At 45.3% G+C, this 17,768-nt stretch overlaps 1 protein-coding gene across 3 annotated transcripts; it reads left to right on the top strand.

The window, feature by feature from the left end:
* The first annotated feature begins 93 nt into the window (after window positions 1–93).
* On the top strand, window positions 94–16,584 carry baz2a (bromodomain adjacent to zinc finger domain, 2A). Of its 3 annotated transcripts, none has more exons than XM_071476779.1 (30): window positions 94–183; window positions 1,526–1,649; window positions 1,828–2,700; window positions 3,696–5,789; window positions 6,034–6,309; window positions 6,398–6,757; window positions 6,874–6,934; window positions 7,165–7,273; window positions 7,422–7,523; window positions 7,654–7,876; window positions 8,016–8,077; window positions 8,163–8,228; window positions 8,323–8,715; window positions 8,821–9,075; window positions 9,364–9,578; window positions 9,679–9,753; window positions 9,874–10,045; window positions 10,155–10,217; window positions 10,301–10,445; window positions 10,538–11,157; window positions 11,261–11,597; window positions 11,760–11,915; window positions 12,089–12,249; window positions 12,572–12,637; window positions 12,765–13,048; window positions 13,142–13,277; window positions 13,400–13,546; window positions 13,717–13,946; window positions 14,100–14,243; window positions 14,629–16,584. In XM_071476779.1, the coding sequence occupies exons 2-30, from the start codon at window positions 1,526–1,528 to the stop codon at window positions 14,786–14,788; spliced, it is 8,109 nt and encodes a 2,702-aa protein (XP_071332880.1). In that variant the 5' UTR covers window positions 94–183; the 3' UTR covers window positions 14,789–16,584. The 3 variants fall into 3 exon arrangements, with proteins under 3 accessions (XP_071332880.1, XP_071332879.1, XP_071332881.1); XM_071476778.1 differs by having other exon boundaries at window positions 95–293; XM_071476780.1 differs by lacking the exon at window positions 94–183 and adding an exon at window positions 485–642.
* The last annotated feature ends 1,184 nt before the right edge of the window (window positions 16,585–17,768 follow it).

The raw sequence follows: 17,768 nt of genomic DNA, 5'->3' as shown, positions 1-17,768 counted from the left end.
AATAAAATAATTAAATATTATTCTTTTCATTATTTTTTGGGGTGTTTTCTTGTGAAGTGTCATGAAGAAATGTGACCGGATGTGTCGGTGGTTATTGTTGGGGGATTTACACTGCTCGGGCTGTTCTGTGATCATGGCTGCACTGGACCACACCAGCCATGTTTGCTAATTTAAAACCCAAAGGTTAGGGATATAGTTGTTTATTATTTATCGCTGTGCCATCTTCACACCGCATATTCGTTAAGACGAAGGTTTTACGAGCTTCTGCGCCTTCGAGACCCAAGGACTGAAAGGTTGGACAGCTTTACGTAAAATATACGCGAAACTTTTGATGGTGGCGGTGTGGGAGGATGATGCTCTGCAAAAAAAATTGTCTGTGTGCGTGTAGCGTAAACAATGTAACTTCATCTGGCTGCTAGCTAACGTTAGCCCCTGAACAAAAGGCAGCACGCCTCCATCTGTTAATAAGCGAGCCGGAGCGAGTTAACGTCATTCACTCCCAAGCAAACCGGTTGATATTTATTTCCACTCACGGCGCTCTCCGTTGCTGATGGGAATCATGGATCCACACCAGCGTGGTTGCGGTACCTGCTGGCCGGCTATCGGCTAACATCGCAGCTTTAAGTGCCGTTCTCACTCCGGGTAAACGTTAAGGATGCTACCAGTTAGCTCTCTAGCTAGCGTGTGTTAGCTGGTTTCTATTGTGATGCTTTAGCTAAATAACCTTGGAACTGAAGCGGGGAATATTTTGCGTCTGGTGTTTCACACTGAACTAAACCGCCCGTCCAACCTCTGAACGGGTTATATGTAACATTAACAGTATCGGTTGCTGGCAGGGGCGACCAGCAGCTCTTTAAAGTGAATTGTTTGTTTGACAGCACGGCTAGCGCGAATTAGCTAACGCGTCGCCAGCTTTCGCAACGGCCTTCCTGGTTGAATTAGGAAATCAAGTATCCATAGATGGCTACTTTGTGGTACGAGGATATGGAAGTGTTAAACAGTGAGCGCCGTGTGGTAACAGTTCCTCGGGCCTCGGAGCGGCTGTAACTATCCTCGCTAATCCCTCCATTGTTAGGCCGCCGGGTCTTGGCTGCCCGGGCCGTGCGTTGATCACGGTAGATTGAGGAGGCTGCGCTCATGTTAGCAGCGCCTCATCAGCGGCGATGATGAGCTTTTATCGTAATATCCCGGTTGTCCATTGAGGCTCGATGGGGCCTGGAGTCAGCCGCCGCTGCCTGCGACATTTTGACGGCTGTCGGAGCGAAATGGTGCTGTCATAAGCTGCAGCTGGCAAAATCGTTTTAGATAGGCATTTCTCGGGGGAGATTGGACGTATTACGTAGCCTCGAGTCGTCTTCAAAACTGCAAGAAAATAAACGAAGAATGAAATAAATAATAATTTTGTGATTCATGTGGCGACGAGAGCGTGTACATGCATCGTGAGCGATTGAAGAACAGCCCTGAATATTGGAGAGTACATTTGTGTATTTATTTATTTTTAATTTCTGTTCGTTTTGTTTTTCAGATGGAGTCAAATAATCATTTCAACTATGGCACCCACTCCTCAGCAAACTCAGGACTGAAACTCTCCTCAGGGGATTCTCTTTATACTAACGGGTCCTCCATGAGTTTTCCTCAGCAGGGGAAGAGTAAGGATTTTCATTCTTTCCCGTATCAGAATGCTGAATAAAGGGAGCCTTATTGTGAAAAGTGAATCTACTTTATAGAGCCAGACTTCACCACCTTCATTCTTTCAAATGATAGTTCATGTTTTACTAATGCAAACCGTAACCTTCTTAACCTGACTAATGCTCTTGTGTCTAACAGATATGAATGGCGAGATGAATGTGAATGGCGCCACTACTGTACACGGGTCTGGTGTGCCTGGTTCCCACCCAACAACAGCTGCTTACCCACACATGAGCAACCACCAACAGAGCAGCATGGGCTATGACTACTTGTGGAGGGGGCACCCTCAGTATGGTCCAGCCATGGGCACCTCTCCTGGGCACGGGCTGCACCAGAAGCAGCCTTCACCTGGGATGGTTCAGCCTCAGTCACAGCACCACTTCCAGGGTCATGGACAGTACCAACTGAATGGGGGCATTGAAAGCTCCCACCAGCCCCCTGTGGCAGGCCCACCTAACATGCCTCTTACTGGAAGTCAGTACTGGAACAGGAGTAACCCAGGCCCACAGCAAATTGGTTATAATTCCCACAGTATGTATGGGACCTACCAGAGTCAGGCACATCCTGGGATTACACCGTCACAGCATCACCAGCAGCAGTCCTTACAGCCTCCCCCACATCAACCGTCACAGCAGCACCTTCACTCCCACCGCCACCCACACCACCATCACCAGCAGCACCAGCAACCACAGCATTATGGCATGATGCCTAATGGGATGCCCTACTACCAGCATCAGTCCCAGCACCCGACCCTACCATCTCCCCAGCAGCAGCCACCGCAGCAGTCGCAGCCTCAAGGCCAGGCTCAGATGATGCCCCCTGCGGCCCAGAATTTTACTCCTCCGCGTGGCAGCCCTCAGCACCACAGTTTAGGCAGGGGGGGCACTGGCAGCCCTCTCCCTGTGGGGATCACCGGTGCACCAATGATGTCACCCTCAACGGTGCAGGATAGTGGATCACCCAAGAGCCACAGTAGGGATGGCAATGTGGGAATGTCTTCTGCCATGCAAGGTGACCACTTTACATTGAATGTTTTTGTAGAATGTTTTTTTGGGGTTATTTGATCATGTGTTTCCACAGAATGTTATTACTATTACAGCTGTGTCTTAAATAGTTTAGCTCTACTTTTTGACAGTACTGCACTCTGGTGGCTAGCGAGCTACCTACTTTTTATTTCCTCATAAATCTAACTGCGTCTCTGATACTTACATTTCCTCCTTCCCTTAATGCCACCAGCTGAGTGATACACATTTAGCCTTCCTCTTTGGCCAAACTTTACATAGCTTGACATGGCACTCGCTGTTTGCTTTAGAGTTTCATATGGCATCTGTGCAAAGTTCTATTGTTATTATTTAGCTTAAAAACAACTAACTGATTACAACCCAACTGGGCATATTTTCTTGTTTTGAGGTTGGCTGTCTGCACGAGTTCGCTGATTAATCGAGTAGTTGATTGACAGAAATGATAAACATTTGCCCCTCCTGCTTCCTCCAGGGTGGAGATCTGCAGTTTTTTTAATAACATGGTAGTGAACTGAGTATTACTGGGTTTTACTGTTTCGGTGAGACAAAACAAGGCATTTGACTGTGTTAGTAAGTTTTGGCTCTGGGGAATTGTGATATCTATGACATTTTATAGACTAAACCATTAATCAAGAATTGGCAGATTAGTAGTTCATGAAAATAATTTCTGTTTGCAGCCCTACCAGTTATACGCTGTACATTAATGAAGCTGCTGGTTCAGTCTAACTGCTAAATAGTGGGATAGTGCTAAGATTTAACCAGCAGATGCCACTGTTTGACTGTGTGTTGCAGTGTTTGTGCAACCTTTGGCAATAAACTGTCACTTTTTTGCTAGGGATAGCTAATGCCAGCTGAACATGTTTGTCTGTACATCATGACTATTTCTATATCAGAATTAATTATATAAGTGAACATCATGTGCTTCAGTATACAATACCCTCTGAAGATACCATAGTATTGATTATTTTGTTTATTCCCTTTCAGGGCATACGAGGGAAGCTGTCAAGGAAGTAGACGCAAGCTATAATGGCAGTGAAAGGGCCCCTCCTGCCCAGAGGCTACCCAAAACCGAAGGTTACCAGTCCAAACCTTCTGCGGCTCATGTGGGAACTACAAGTGATTATCGACAGCTCTCTGACCAGCCAGCAGCTCCGTGTCCAGAGATGGCTTCTCCTGTCAGAGATGCAGCCGTTAATCCAACTCCCCAGTTTGTGTCATCTCAGCTCTCTGTGTCTCCATCACCCACAGCAGTGTCAGTGTCTCTAACCAAGGCCTCTGCCGCCCCTGCTGCCTCTGGATCGCCCATCTCTGCCCCTGGGCCGCCGATTGTTTCATCTCCTGATGTAGAATCTACTCCACCACAAATCTCAGCACCCCCCAGCGTATCCTCTGCTCCATCTGCAGCAGCTGCTCCCGGGCTTTCTTCACCTTCCCTAATGGTGCAAGGCCTCAGACCTCCCCCCTCTGCTGCCACTGAAATATCCCCTGCTGGATCCAAGCATCTGTCAGCGGGGCCCTCTTCCTCCTCCCTGCTGACATCACCTTTAAAGTCGACACCTCTACCTTCAGCTAATAGTGAGTCTAGACCTGCTGCAGTTCCCTTGGTCCCTCCAGTCTCTTCTTCTTTGGAGTCTGTGGCTCATCAGTCAGCATTGCCTCCTACAGCTTCTGGACCTCGTACAACTGTCTCCCCATCTGCAGAGTCCACGTCTTCTCCCTCAGTGTCTGCACCCATCTCATCTCTTCAGCAGATGGTTCAAGGGTCAAAGGTATCTTGCTTTCCCGATCAGTCCGGAGCTCAGCATGAAAAGCCTGGTCCTCCAAAATTGATGACTGCCACTTCATCTGTGGGTGGAAATTCCTCATCAGCTGGTCTGGTTCCATCCCTTATGCCAATATCTGGACATTCGACCTCAACACCTCCTGGCTCATATTTATCAACATCTGCATCTCTCATGTCTGCGTCAGTTACTCCTTCAGTTGGCAGTAAACCTTGTGAACCAGTGCCCACATCCCAGTATCAGACACACACTCCTCCAGCTGTTGCTGCTGGTCTTTCCACTGCCTCTACAGCATCATCACCACCAGGAGAGGTGAATGTACCCTCCCTAGCAGCCCATGAAAGTCCTACTGTCCAACCTCTGTCTACCCTACCTCTTCTAACCACTCAAGCCTCCAGGACTGCACCTGTGTCCGACCCTCCTGCCTTGGTGTCTTTGCCTCCTGCAATGGGTACGTCTTCTGGAGTGGTCCAAAGTTCTGACTCTGAGCAGCATCCAACTAACACCACTCCTCCTCGTGCACTAAAGCAGTCGTCTCCCAAGCCAGAACACCATGGTCATAGCGAGGAGAGGAAAGCGTTCAGTAATAAAAGAAATGGAAAACCAGAGGAACACCCGACTCAGCTTGATTCAGGCACAATAAGGACACCACAGAAGGTGGAAGCAACTGAGACTCATAAATCTGAAATTTGCTCTCAGAAATCCTTCACTGATCTTCCAGGGAAACTTTTGCAGACCACAGTTGCTTCTGATCAAAAGGCCAAGGGTATGGACTTTGAAAAGCACTGCATGCAAAGCATTGTTAATGACACCTGTGAGACAGAGGACTCCATGGTGGAGCAAACTCCACTCAGAAAGTCCCCGCAGCTTCACAGCACGAGGATAGAACACCTGGGCGATGAAGAAAGTTTTGATAACTCAGCATGTGATACCCCTTCTAGAATTGAAGTCAGCTCCATCTTTGAAAAGACGTCTCCTTTAGACGGTGACACCTCATGCCTAGATGACTCCACTCAGTTTGGCAACAGCTCCCACGCTGAAGGGGAACCATCTACTGCTTTTTACACCACTAGAGACAGCAGCTTCTCAGTGGAAGACTCCAGAGATGTCACATTGGATTCCACCAGAGAGGGGGAGACCTCTGAGGCAGAAGAGACCAAGAACAGTTGCCAGATCACCGGGGAATCCATGCTGGAGTCTTCTCTAAACAACACAGCTGAGATGGAAGAGCCCTCTGCTGACTCAAGTGATGTGTCCAACTCGCGCTCATTTGTGCAGTCTCAGCCTGGTCGTCAAGGTACAGTCCTAAAAATCATTATCATGGAACTGTGGGTTGACAAGCAGTAATTATTAGTTAAGATATGTAGAATGATTTATCTTAACAGGATTCTCTCTCTCTATCTCTATAAAAATATTTCTTTTTTTCTCCTTTCATTGTCACCAAATTAAGTTATACAGCTCTTCCTGTTTTCCTATGTCATTATCCTGTAATTGTAATTTATGCTGACAAATTTTGTGTCATTCTTTTATCTTTTGATTAGGAGCTGAAGCAGAGTGGGAGCCCAGAGGGCATGACACACCAGACTCAGCTGGACGGATAAGCATTAAGACCACTGTTAATGAGGCAATGACTCTGCCGAGTTTCAAGATGAGAGATGAGAACTTCATTGCCTTCAGTACCCCAGCAGAGAGCCCTGCTGTGCACCCACTCCAACCAGTAAATGATCAGGTTGTGCCGGCTGCTGGAGGGCATCTGAAAACCCCAGGGAAACCACGCAAACCTCGGGCTCCAAAGGCAATGTGGATTAAGACCACAGGTATTCAATATTCTGATTTCAACAAAATGGTATGTTAAAAAATATTGGCTTTTATTTAAAAAATTTTTTTTTCCCTTTTTATTTGAAGCTCCTGAGGAGGTCCAGCGGAAACCTCGGGTGCGAACCCCTAAAGTGGAGAAAATCAAGACAGAAGAGGAGGGAGCCGCCGGCAGAAAGAGGAAGAAGTCCCTCAAAATGGATGTGAAAGAACCATCAGATGTATCTGGAGAGGCTGGGCCTCCCACAGAAGAAGTTGATTCAATTACAGCCACAATTGAAGCTGTTTTGGCCAATGCTTCAGCTATTAACACAGCATTCGATAAACCCAAGAAGGCGAAAAGGGCCAAGAAACAAGACCAAGATGGAGACGTGGCAAAAACACCCAAACAAGATGCTGAAACGACTGCTGAAGATGTTGATGAAAATGACGACGACAGCTCCACTGCAGGTGATAAAGAAGGTTGAGAGAGTTTTGTGGTGGGGGATGCCCGTCATGTGATGGTATTTTGTTGAGACATGATGTCACAGTTTAACAGTCTAATGCTCAGCCTGGTTTCATTACAGGTGAATCTAACAGACGGAGGGTGGCGACGGAGGACCAGGTCCAGTTCCCTCTGTTGCATGGGTAATTATTTCCTGTAACTGCTTTTTTAAGGCTCTAAATGTGAATGAAAGACATGTTAAGGAATCACTGTCAACACTGTCAGACATGAAAATAATAAAGTGGTATTCTTTATGAAAAGTTTTCAAATGTGTGCAGTGTAAATAACTCCACCTCTAGTTTGTTTGCTACACTTTGGTGTCTACAAACCTACTGTATGACAAGAATGTAACAGTGAACTCTCTTAACCATAGGTGGAAGAGGGAGATCCGTGTGAAGAAAACTGAGAACCGCATGAAGGGTGAAACCTGGTATTACACACCTTGTGGAAGAAGAATGAAGCAGTTTCCAGAAATAGTCAAGGTAAAACTGAACCAAAATGGTCTTTGAAGCTGTTGAAATCAATGCTTTCCATGACGGATACAACAGATGATGTCTGGGTTGTCAAAACATTGATCATTATTTTGTTTCTCTCTCGTATGTCCTGCCATCTCCTAATTGCTTGGCTCAGTACTTGAAGAGACACACGGACAGCGTGGTCACCAGAGAACACTTCAGCTTCAGCCCACGCATGCCTGTTGGAGACTTCTATGAGGAGAGAGAAACTCCTGAGGTTTGTATATTTTCCTAAGTTCAGCTTGTTTATTTATTTATACCTGATAATAAACTTCAATGTATTACTGTACAGTTAAGTGGTTTGGAAGACAACATGGGGATTCATTTCTCTCCACTATATGTTACAGGGTATGAAGTGGGTCCTCTTGGCTAATGAGGAGGTTCCCTCTATGATCATGGCCATCACTGGCCGGCGAGGTCGACCTCCAAACCCTGATAAAGAGAAACCCCGCAGAGTTCGTGGCGTGAGGGGAGGACAGGCCCGCCGTCCTGGTAGACCTCCCAAACCCAAGATGATTGACCTCCTTAGCAAAGTTGACGCCAAGCTGTTGAAGCGGCTTGAGGCCAAGGGTGAGTTGAGGAGCTCTGGGTGTATCAGGATGTGTTTGATATGGCTAACGGTGTGTTTGATGAGGCTTGATGTACATGTCTCTAGGACCATTCAGCACATAACGTAAAGAAGTTTGTAATGTTTGTATTCTTTTCATAGAAGCTCTAACAGAGGAGGAAAAGGAGAAACTTGCAAAAATCAAAAAGAAAATGAAGAGAAAGGTATGTAGTCCAGGCTGTTTGTAATTTTGATCTGTTACGCTGTTCAAATCTCATAGTGATTTTGTTGCTGCTGTTCATTTTTTAGGCAAGAATGAAGAGAAGGGAGGATGCTAAGATTAAGAAGATGAGAGAGGAAAAAAAGAAAGCCAAGGTACAAAAAAATACCACACCAAAAAACATAAAACTTAGCAGCAATGCCCTTAGCACCACTTCTTCCTAACCTCCACCTGTTCTTTCTTCTTCAGCTTGAGCAGGAGGCGAAGGGCCAGGAGGTTAAGACTGAACCAACCGACCCGACTGCCCCACAGGTCTCACAGCCAGCCTCAGAGTCTGCTGCAGAGCCCAAGAAGCCAGGCCGCAGAAGGTCAGCCAAGGTTGAGGCCGCTGCACCGATTCGGCAGACAGATGAGGAGAGGATAGCCCAGGGTAAGAGGGTGCTGGGGGCTCGGAGTAAAGCAAAGGCTCTGGCTAAAGCTCAGGCAGAGGCAGAGGCGGCAGCTCAGGCTGCTCTCTCAGCTAAGAGGGCAGCAGAGAGGAGAGCGCAGGCCCAGAGACGTCTGGAGGAGCGAAAGAGGCAGCAGTTGATCGCAGAAGAGCTGAAGAAGCCTACGGAGGACATGTGTCTTACTGACCACAAGGTGAGTTTTAATTGAAAGCCAATCTGTTCAGATCTTGATTGTTAAAACTGAGATTGTGGAGATTTTGTCAGTTTGATCATGACCTTGGAACTTTGTCTCCACCAGCCCTTGCCAGAGCTGTCCCGTATCCCTGGAGTGGTTCTTTCCGGCACAGCCTTTGCACACTGCCTGGCTGTGGTTGAATTCCTGCACGGCTATGGAAAGTTGATTGGTCTCGATATACCCAAGGACATCCCCAGCCTTGCCACCCTACAGGAGGGCCTCCTAGGCCTGGGAGACAGCCAAGGAGAAGTGCAGGACTTGCTGATCAAGCTGGTGGAGGCTGCACTCCATGATCCAGGCCTGCCGTCATATTATCAGGTGTGTGAAGAGAGCTTAAATGGTCAGTGGATGAATCAGCTAAGTCATTTTTTTCAAGGAATGTAACAAACATTCACTTCTTTCAGTGTTTCCAGTGTGAAGATCTGCTGCTTTTCTTTGTACGTGATAGTAGATATGATTATCTTTGGGTCAAAACAAGCAATTTGAAGATGTCATCTTGAACTGCATTAATCGATACTGAAAATAATTCTGCAGCCCCATGAGCATTTTCTTCATTAATGAAATTCCTGAACATTTCCCTGTCTAACTTTCCGTTCCAACCTTCAGTCTGTAAAGATCCTTGGGGAAAAGCTGGTGGAGTTAGAGCTGAGCCGCAGCACAGTCTCAGAAGTACTTCGCATCTTTTTGGAATCTCACGGTTATGAGACAGAGGTGTGCAACACACTGAGGACCAAAACATTTCATGCCCTGCCTCCTGACATCAAAGCAGCCATCCTGGGTTTCCTGGTGGAAGAGCTTAACAGCAGTAACATTGTGACAAGGTTAGACCAAGAACTAATTATTTATTCTAAGGCCACTCTCGAACCTACTCCCTCATTTCTGTTACTTTATTAATGTATGCATTTTATTTTTTTATTTCAGTGACATTGACAACACATTGGAAAACATGACAACCTACAGAAAAAACAAGTGGATCATTGAGGGGAAATTGCGCAAGTAAGATCATGGTTCTGTCTCTTTAAATACAGAATGATTAAATATATTACTGAGATCTGTTATCAGACAAAACACAGAGCTTTATGACACGTTGATCCTGATTTGTTCTCTGCGTGCCAGACTGAAGGCGGCACTAGCGCGTCGTACAGGACGCTCTGAGGAAGAGCTGTGTTTTGAGGAGAGGAGGCGCAGTGCCAGAGTGGCTGAGGAAGAGAACCTTGGGCTGGAGGACAGTGTGGTCCTGGAGAGAGGCAACCGTCGTGCACGCAAAGAAGAGCCCAAACTCAGCGATGTATGCATCTGCTCTAGTGATTTTTTTTTTTTTTTTTTTTTTTTTTTTGTATTTGAGAATGAGAACCTGATCATTTCTACATTTTAATTGAAATTCTTTCCTGCTACAGAGCGAGAGTCCTACCAACGCCAGCATTCCAGAGCTTGAAAGGCAGATAGATAAGCTAACCAAGGTAAGACTGATGCTATGCAGACATGGTGCTTTATACATTTGTGTTGTGTTATTAAATATTCTTCTGTCTTTGGATCTCCACAGCGCCAAGCATTTTTCCGTAAAAAGCTGCTACAGTCATCTCATTCCATGCGGGCCATATTGCTGGGCCAGGACCGTTACCGGCGTCGATACTTGGCTTTGCCTCACCTCGGAGGAGTTTTAGTCGAGGGGCCAGAAGAGCTCTTGAGTAAGTCTGAGAGTTAATCAAAATTTTATGACTTTCCAAACCTTTGGTCTGTTCATCTTCATCTACTTTTTCCTCACATTTCTATCTTGCAGCTTCAGAAGATGTCCTTGTAGCTGAGGTGCCCGTCACCTTCCTCAAAAAGGAGCCCAAAGTTGAAGAGACTCCCACGCCTACCACTCCCCCTTCTACTCTACCTTCTTCTCCTTCCTCTGCTACCCCTGCCCAGGGCCAGGCCTTGTCTCCAGAGGAGGACCCCCTACCTGGCACTGCATCCCTCATGAGCAGGCCGAGAGGACGTGGTCGCCCCAGAAAAATCAAACCAGAAGTGGAGCTTCACCTCCGCACAGCGAAGATCCGGCGGCGGCGGCGAAGTAGCGTCAGGTCTGGTGGTGAAGAAGGGCCTGGATCACCGAACAGCGGCACACAAGACCTCACACAGGCTGCTTTCCAGAACTGGCTCAGCCAATCACAGGAAGCAGTGACCAACGGCGTGTGCTCAGCGGCAGGGGACGCTCCAGAGGGTAATCGCCCAGAGGAGAGTGTGAAGGAAATGGCAGAGAAACAGGGACAGTGGTTCAATCTGCTTCCCAAACAACCGTGTGATGATAACTCTCTCACTGAGCCCCAGATGCCCACCTCACCCAGCTCACCCCCTAAACTCCTGCCTCAGATCCCGAGTACTCTGCCTGCACTCGCTGCTCCACTCATGCAGGTTTGCCCACCACAATCGTACATACACATTTAATTATGCTATAACAGTGCACTTAAGATAATATGTATGGGATATTAATAAAGAATCTCTCCCCATCCCTCAGCCTGACCCACTCTTGCCCAGCTTGGCACCTGCCGACCCTGTGACCCCAGCAACACCACAGGATGTTCCCCCTACAGCCCCTGCTCCTGCTATTCCTGCTGATGCTCCACCGCCACCCCCTCAGCTTCTTCCGGCTCCCATCCCTCCTGCTCCTGCCGCTCCTACCACCCCCGTCAGGCCAGCTCGCAGGCGGAGGAGAGGCAGCAGAGGCAGTAGTCCTGCCCGCAGAGGGCCACGAGGAGCTGCAGCTAAACGCCGCGGCCGCCCTCCCAACTCTGTGTTCCAGGAGCTCGAGCAGCAGTACTTCACACAGCTGGTGGTCAAGCCCATCCCAGCATGTAAGTAGTGGTTGTGTAGTGACTATTAGCAAGCAGTCTGAGAGATGTATTTGTTTTGACTGATACCAAGAATCCCTAAACTAAAAGACAGTTCAGAGCTGGTCCTGGGTTTTATAAACCCCACTCCTGACACTTGATGTACAAAAATGCTGTCTTTTCCAGCAATGGTGCGTGGCTGGTGGTGGATCAAGGATCCAGAGGAACTGTTTAACACCTTACAGGCCCTGCATCCAAGGGGCATCAGGGAGAAGGTGCTTCATAAGCATTTGGCCAAACATATGGAGAGTTTAGCTGAGATATGCACCAAACCTATCAATGGTGAGTGTTGTTAGTAAATGGATCATCTTATTTCAACTCTTGTCATATTTATTTTGTTATACTTGACATTGTTGTGCCTGAATCTCTGTATTTCCAGTGGAGAGTTCCTTCTGCATGTTTCGCCCGCTGTGCTGTGTTCTCCTTTAAACTGTTCTTGTGTTGTTTCTGGCTAGACCCACTATTTGAGTTGAAGGTAGAGGAGAAAGATGTGCTGATGGAGGCTCTGCAGCAGCCGTGGCAGGTGCAGGAGAAGGCCATGGATACTGACATCAGCGCCCTGCAGTGGGTGGAGGACCTGGAGCAACGAGTCATTGCTGCTGACCTCCACCTGAAGGTGAGAAATGCCCTCACTTTTTATGTGTCATCATTATGTGTCATCTAATGTCACAATCCAACAATAATGATTACAAGCTGTAATATAATGATGTGTGTTTTTTTTTTTTTTTAATGGGACTCTAAGAGATTAGCAAAGACACAGACTAACTTGTAGATATTGTTCAAAAAAAAAATGTGTGTGCCAGATGGGAATCTTTTTTGCATGTCATGCCCCATTTCTCTCCCCTTATTCCCTGCCGTCTTTCTAATGTAACAATCTTGAAGTTAAAATATCCGAAAAATGTTTTTAAAAGTTACCGAATCACTTTTGTTTCTTCAAGGCTCCTCCTCAAAGCGCAGTGAATGATGCTGACTCTAACACAGAGGCTCCAATGGCAGAATTTCAGGTAACCATCAAAACTCTTTATAAAACATTCCTCACAATTTTTAGTCTTGGAAAAAATACATTATGCAGTGTTACTGCTGTGACTGATACTTGACCTCTCCATGTCTTCACTCTGCCCCACTTTTAAGCCTTACACAATCCCAGATCCAGACTCCACACGGGATGACCTCCAATACTACGAACATGACGCTGACCCACGTGATGACTGGATTGTGCGAACTAAGAAGGAGTGGTCTGGCCTGCCTCGTATCGCCACACACCCTCTGGACCTGGCCGTGCTGCGACTGGCTAACCTTGAGCGAAACATTGAGAGACGTTACTTGAAGGAGCCGCTGTGGAACCCAGCTGAAGTGATGCGCCTGGCTCCTCTCACCCCCACACCAGGAGAAGAGCATCCCATGGATGTCATTAGGTGAGGAGAACAGGCAGGGTTTGGCATGTGTCCCTCATGTAAGTATAGTGTATATATTAACCTTATTGTCTAATAATTTTCCTCCCCCTCCAGCCTGGAAAGTGAAATCACCTCTCGACTGCGAACATGGCGACAGGCTCTGGATCGCTGTCGCAGCGCTCCCCAGCTCTGTCTGTGTTTACATCAGCTGGAGAAGGCCATTGCATGGGAGAGATCTGTGACTAAAGTGGTGAGTGACTTTATCTCGCTCGATTGTTCTTGGACCCTGGTGTAGTTACGTTTTGGTGAGGACACTTCATTAACGTACTTTTAACAATAAGGATTTCTTTCCTGTGATTTCTCTTTTTCTAGACTTGCCAAGTTTGCAGGAAGGGAGACAATGATGAGTGCCTGTTGCTATGTGACAGCTGTGACCGTGGCTGTCACATGTATTGCCTCAGGCCCAAAATCACCCAGGTGCCAGAGGGAGATTGGTTTTGTCCTACCTGTGTTGCCAAGGTGAGAACCAGACCTGAAGGAGCAACTTCAAATTAAATAAAAGTTACAGGAAAAATTAGGGCCGTAATGAATCCAAGAGTCTTTTACAGCATTTGTTTAGTTCCAGGTAATTTGTTCTACATTTGTCCCTCATTATCTTAATCTGTTTCATTATTCACTCTGTCTCTCAGGAGGAAGATGAATCACCACGCTTGTCGAAAACAAGGATCAGGGTGAAAAAGAGAAGATACGAAGACGACAGCTCTGAAGATGAGATGACAACACGACGTAGTTCTGGCATGGCAACACGGAACAAGGAGGTCGTGGCACCTTCCTCATCCTCTCGTCACTCTGGAGAAGGAGGTGGCACGAAACGCCGACGCATGACAACCCGCAACCAGCCTGACCTCACCTTCTGCGAGTGAGTCCTACCCTCGTCACTGATGAGCTATTCACATGCAGTGTGAAATTATTACTGTTAAAAAACAGGATTTTAAGTCTGTAGGGCAGCATTTGTTTCAGCAGTTATTTTGTGATGGAGTCACGTTAATCCTTTTATTTTATTTCCTGCCAGGATCATTCTAATGGAGATGGAGGCTCATGCAGATGCCTGGCCGTTCCTTGAGCCTGTCAACCCCCGACTGGTGCCGGGCTACCGCCGCATCATCAAGAACCCCATGGACTTCCTCACCATGAGAGAGAGACTGCTACAGGGAGGGTAAGAGCATATCATGCTACACATTTAATTACTACTTCATTTATTTGCTCCCAGGTACAATAGTTCAGGATTCACTGCGTTACAGTTTGCCTGAAAAAAGGCTGAAAATGTACTTTTTATGACTATTTTAAAATATAAATATAAAATTACATAAATAAGGAAAAAATCCAGTACCCAATCAAAACGCAAAAACCAAAAAAATGCTAGAAAAGTTTACGGCTAACCTAAAAGAAAAAAGTATTCTTTATAATTAATAATTGTTTGTGTTTTATATCTTTATTGCACCACCTACTTTTTCCTGTTATCCACTGAATCTTTCCTATTTGTCCCTCTCTGGTACTTTTAAACATTGGCCTTCCCGCTCTCTCCTGTTTCCTTGCCTCAGGTACTGCAGCTGTGAGGAGTTTGCGGCGGACGCTCATTTGGTCTTCAACAACTGTGAGCTGTTCAATGAGGACACGTCGGAGGTGGGAATGGCCGGACACTCCATGAGGCGTTTCTTTGAGAGCCGCTGGGCAGAGTTCTACTCAAATAAGGACAAATAGGAGCCTACGACGTTCCCCCTGATGGTGGGGCTGTAGACTGTTGGTGCTTTCACCGTCCCAGTCACACACTCTCCATTACTGCTAAGACTGTCTGGAGGTTCTTCCAGCCATGTGTATTCTCTCATGTATAGGTATATATGTATAGATTTTGGCTATTTGTCTGTTATTGTTTCCTCTACTGGCCGAATCTTTTTGAGGCCCACAGCTGAACAGGCTTGAACTTGTACCCATTCCCCATTCCAGAGAGTGAGAACATGTCTCTCTTCACTTTTCCTTCCTCCTTTTGTGTCTCCTCATCTTCACCTCAGCACCTCATCTCCTGTTTGCATTTTCCTGTCACATCCTTTCACCAGCCCCATGTCGTAGCGAGGCCTTTGGTCAACCCTGCTGTGGGGTGATGACACGGTCTCAGGCCCTGAGTATTTTGGCTCTCAGACTCATACTGAAGGTCAGGGACTGATCACACTATTGCAGCCTAACCGCTGCATACTGGACCTGCTTAGCACCGCTCAACGACAAAATGGATCAAAACTCTTCACAGAGCTTGGACCATTTCTTACCTGTTCAATGGAAATGTAATGTAACGTGGTCTTATGCCTAGAAGTAATTTTTTTGCTCAATATATTTTTATTATATATTCTATATATAAATATATATAAAGATTACAATAGCTGGGATTATTTAATAGCAATAGCTTGTAGTGAATGTGTACAGATTACCTTATAGAGATGTCTAGACGATTTATGAAAAGGCCAGTTAAACTAAAAGGAATCTGTTCTTGGACTGTCACAAGTAGACGTTGTATAACCTCCACTTAAAGTCTTGCACGCACACAGATACACTTTTCACCAACACACACACACACACACACACAGAACATGCACATGATTTCACACACATACCCACCTTTTGCTGCTGTGTGAAAGACACTGGTTTCTTAAACTGGAGGATTTTTAATGTTGGTCAGTCAGTCTGGGCTTAGACTCTTGTATTTCACTATCCCTCCTGCTTAGAGTAAATAATCAGCTAGATACACCAGATCTCTGTCACTACTAAGAGGATGCTCCTGCAGCTTTAGCACCTGTTAAATAGTCTGTTTGGAGAACACGAATCACACTGAAATTTTGCTCTTGTATCCAATAAAATTTCCTCAAGACAAGATAGCGCTTGCAGCTTCAAAACTGCCACTGAGCGACTGATCCATATTTAAAATCAAGTGTTTGTAGCTCATCTGACCAGGTGAAAATATCGAAAGGTGGTTATATGTGAGGTATCAAATCCTCTCATTTTAAAGACTAGAGTTGCAAAGGAGTTCTGATGATGAAGCACTGGGCATATCATTGCCTAGTTACATTCCTTTTACTGTTTGTTTGTTTTTTTGTTTGTTTTGTTTTTGCTGTATAAGGGCCAATGTACGATGTTGCGCGACATGGTTGATGTGCTATGAAGGCGACAGGATGACTCCACAGTCCAGGTTTTATTTAAACTTGTTTCTTACACTGAACTCAGATCCGTTGATAGGAAATAAACTTTGATGTTCCTTATTACACTTAAAGGGACAAGACGTTTTTTCAAAAAAGAAAAAAAAAAGACATGAAAACCAAATGTGGTGTTAAGTGAATTTTTAATAATGTACAGTTTTGGTGACTTTAAATTTGTTCCTTTATATTTTTAGGACCAATTCATCATTTTTAAGAGGAGGTATTACAAGACTCTGTTGTATTAAGGTGATGTAACACGTGTGCATCTGTAGAATGTACTGTGAGTTGAATAAAAACCACATCTAGTAGAGAGTATTTGTTATTCTGAATCCTTTGTCTGTTCTCCATGTTGATCCCAAATGTTGGGCTTTCCCCTACAGTTTGAAGGCATTTGGTGACTCAAAATTACTCACCTGTGCAGGTATTTGTCTGTGTCTGTCAAACCTGTGTTAGTGAACCCAGCCTTTCGCTCGCTGTATGCTGGGATAGGCTGCAGCCCCTCCTGACCACTCTGAACTGTATAAGATTAGTACATTGATATATTTTACTTTATATAATTAATAGGAGCATCTCTTCAAGATACAAACCATTACTTTGATCATCGTTAAATTTTTTCATTGATTTTTTTTTTTTGTTTTTTTCCAGCAAATTGCTAGACATTACCTGGTTCCAGCTTCTTCTGTGTGAGGATTTACAGCTTGTCTTTGTCATATATAAAAAGAAATCAAATACCTTCTGGTTTTGGACTGATGGTAGGACAAAATAAGCACTTACTGGGCTCTGAGAAATTTTTTCTTGAGCATTTTTCACTCTTTTTTTACATTTTACAGACTAAATTATTAATCAGTTGATTGACGAAATTATGGGCAGATTAGTCAATGATGAAATCCTTAGTTGCACCAGTACAAAAGGACAGTGATGAGAACTGCAAGCATTATTTTCAAATGGATATAAAGTATGCAAGGTTCAAATAACTCACAAGACTTTGAAATATACAGTGTGTACTGCTGCACCATGAGCAGCACTGTGAACTTGAGTATAGTCACTCTAATGTGTTGTTGCATGGGAGGATTCCAGACAAGTGCAAATCCTGAATGAAATAACAAATGCAGACTGACAATAATATATTAACTTAAGGTCCACTTAACAACTTTTTCCCGCTACTTTCATCTTGAGGTTAAAAATGTTTTAAATGGACCATTTAAATTTTTTCCCTTTTTTGGGTCAAAGGTCAAGAATAAACACAAACGCTCAACAAATGCAGGTGTTTCCATACTTGAAGTGAATGATATGCTTTGTGTTGGTTTTTCCTCAAGCTTGTCATCCATGTACAGCTCTTGCATTAATCTATAACTAGTTCCTTGAAGACGTACGTACGTTCTGTCTTTTGTAGTTTATTACACTTGATCGTATAAACATTATTTGCCACATTTCAGAACCTTTTACTCATATGAAACACTTTGTAAAACTCTTTGTGAAACATTTATGAAAGTGGGGCC

The sequence above is a fragment of the Trachinotus anak genome, unplaced genomic scaffold (genome assembly GCF_046630095.1).
Source record: "Trachinotus anak isolate AG129_WGS33_773 ecotype Australia unplaced genomic scaffold, CSIRO_AGI_Tana_v1 ptg000004l, whole genome shotgun sequence".
NCBI classification, from domain to species: Eukaryota; Metazoa; Chordata; class Actinopteri; order Carangiformes; family Carangidae; genus Trachinotus; species Trachinotus anak.
Note: the sequence above shows the minus strand (reverse complement) of the source record. Positions and strands in the feature narration are given on the sequence as shown.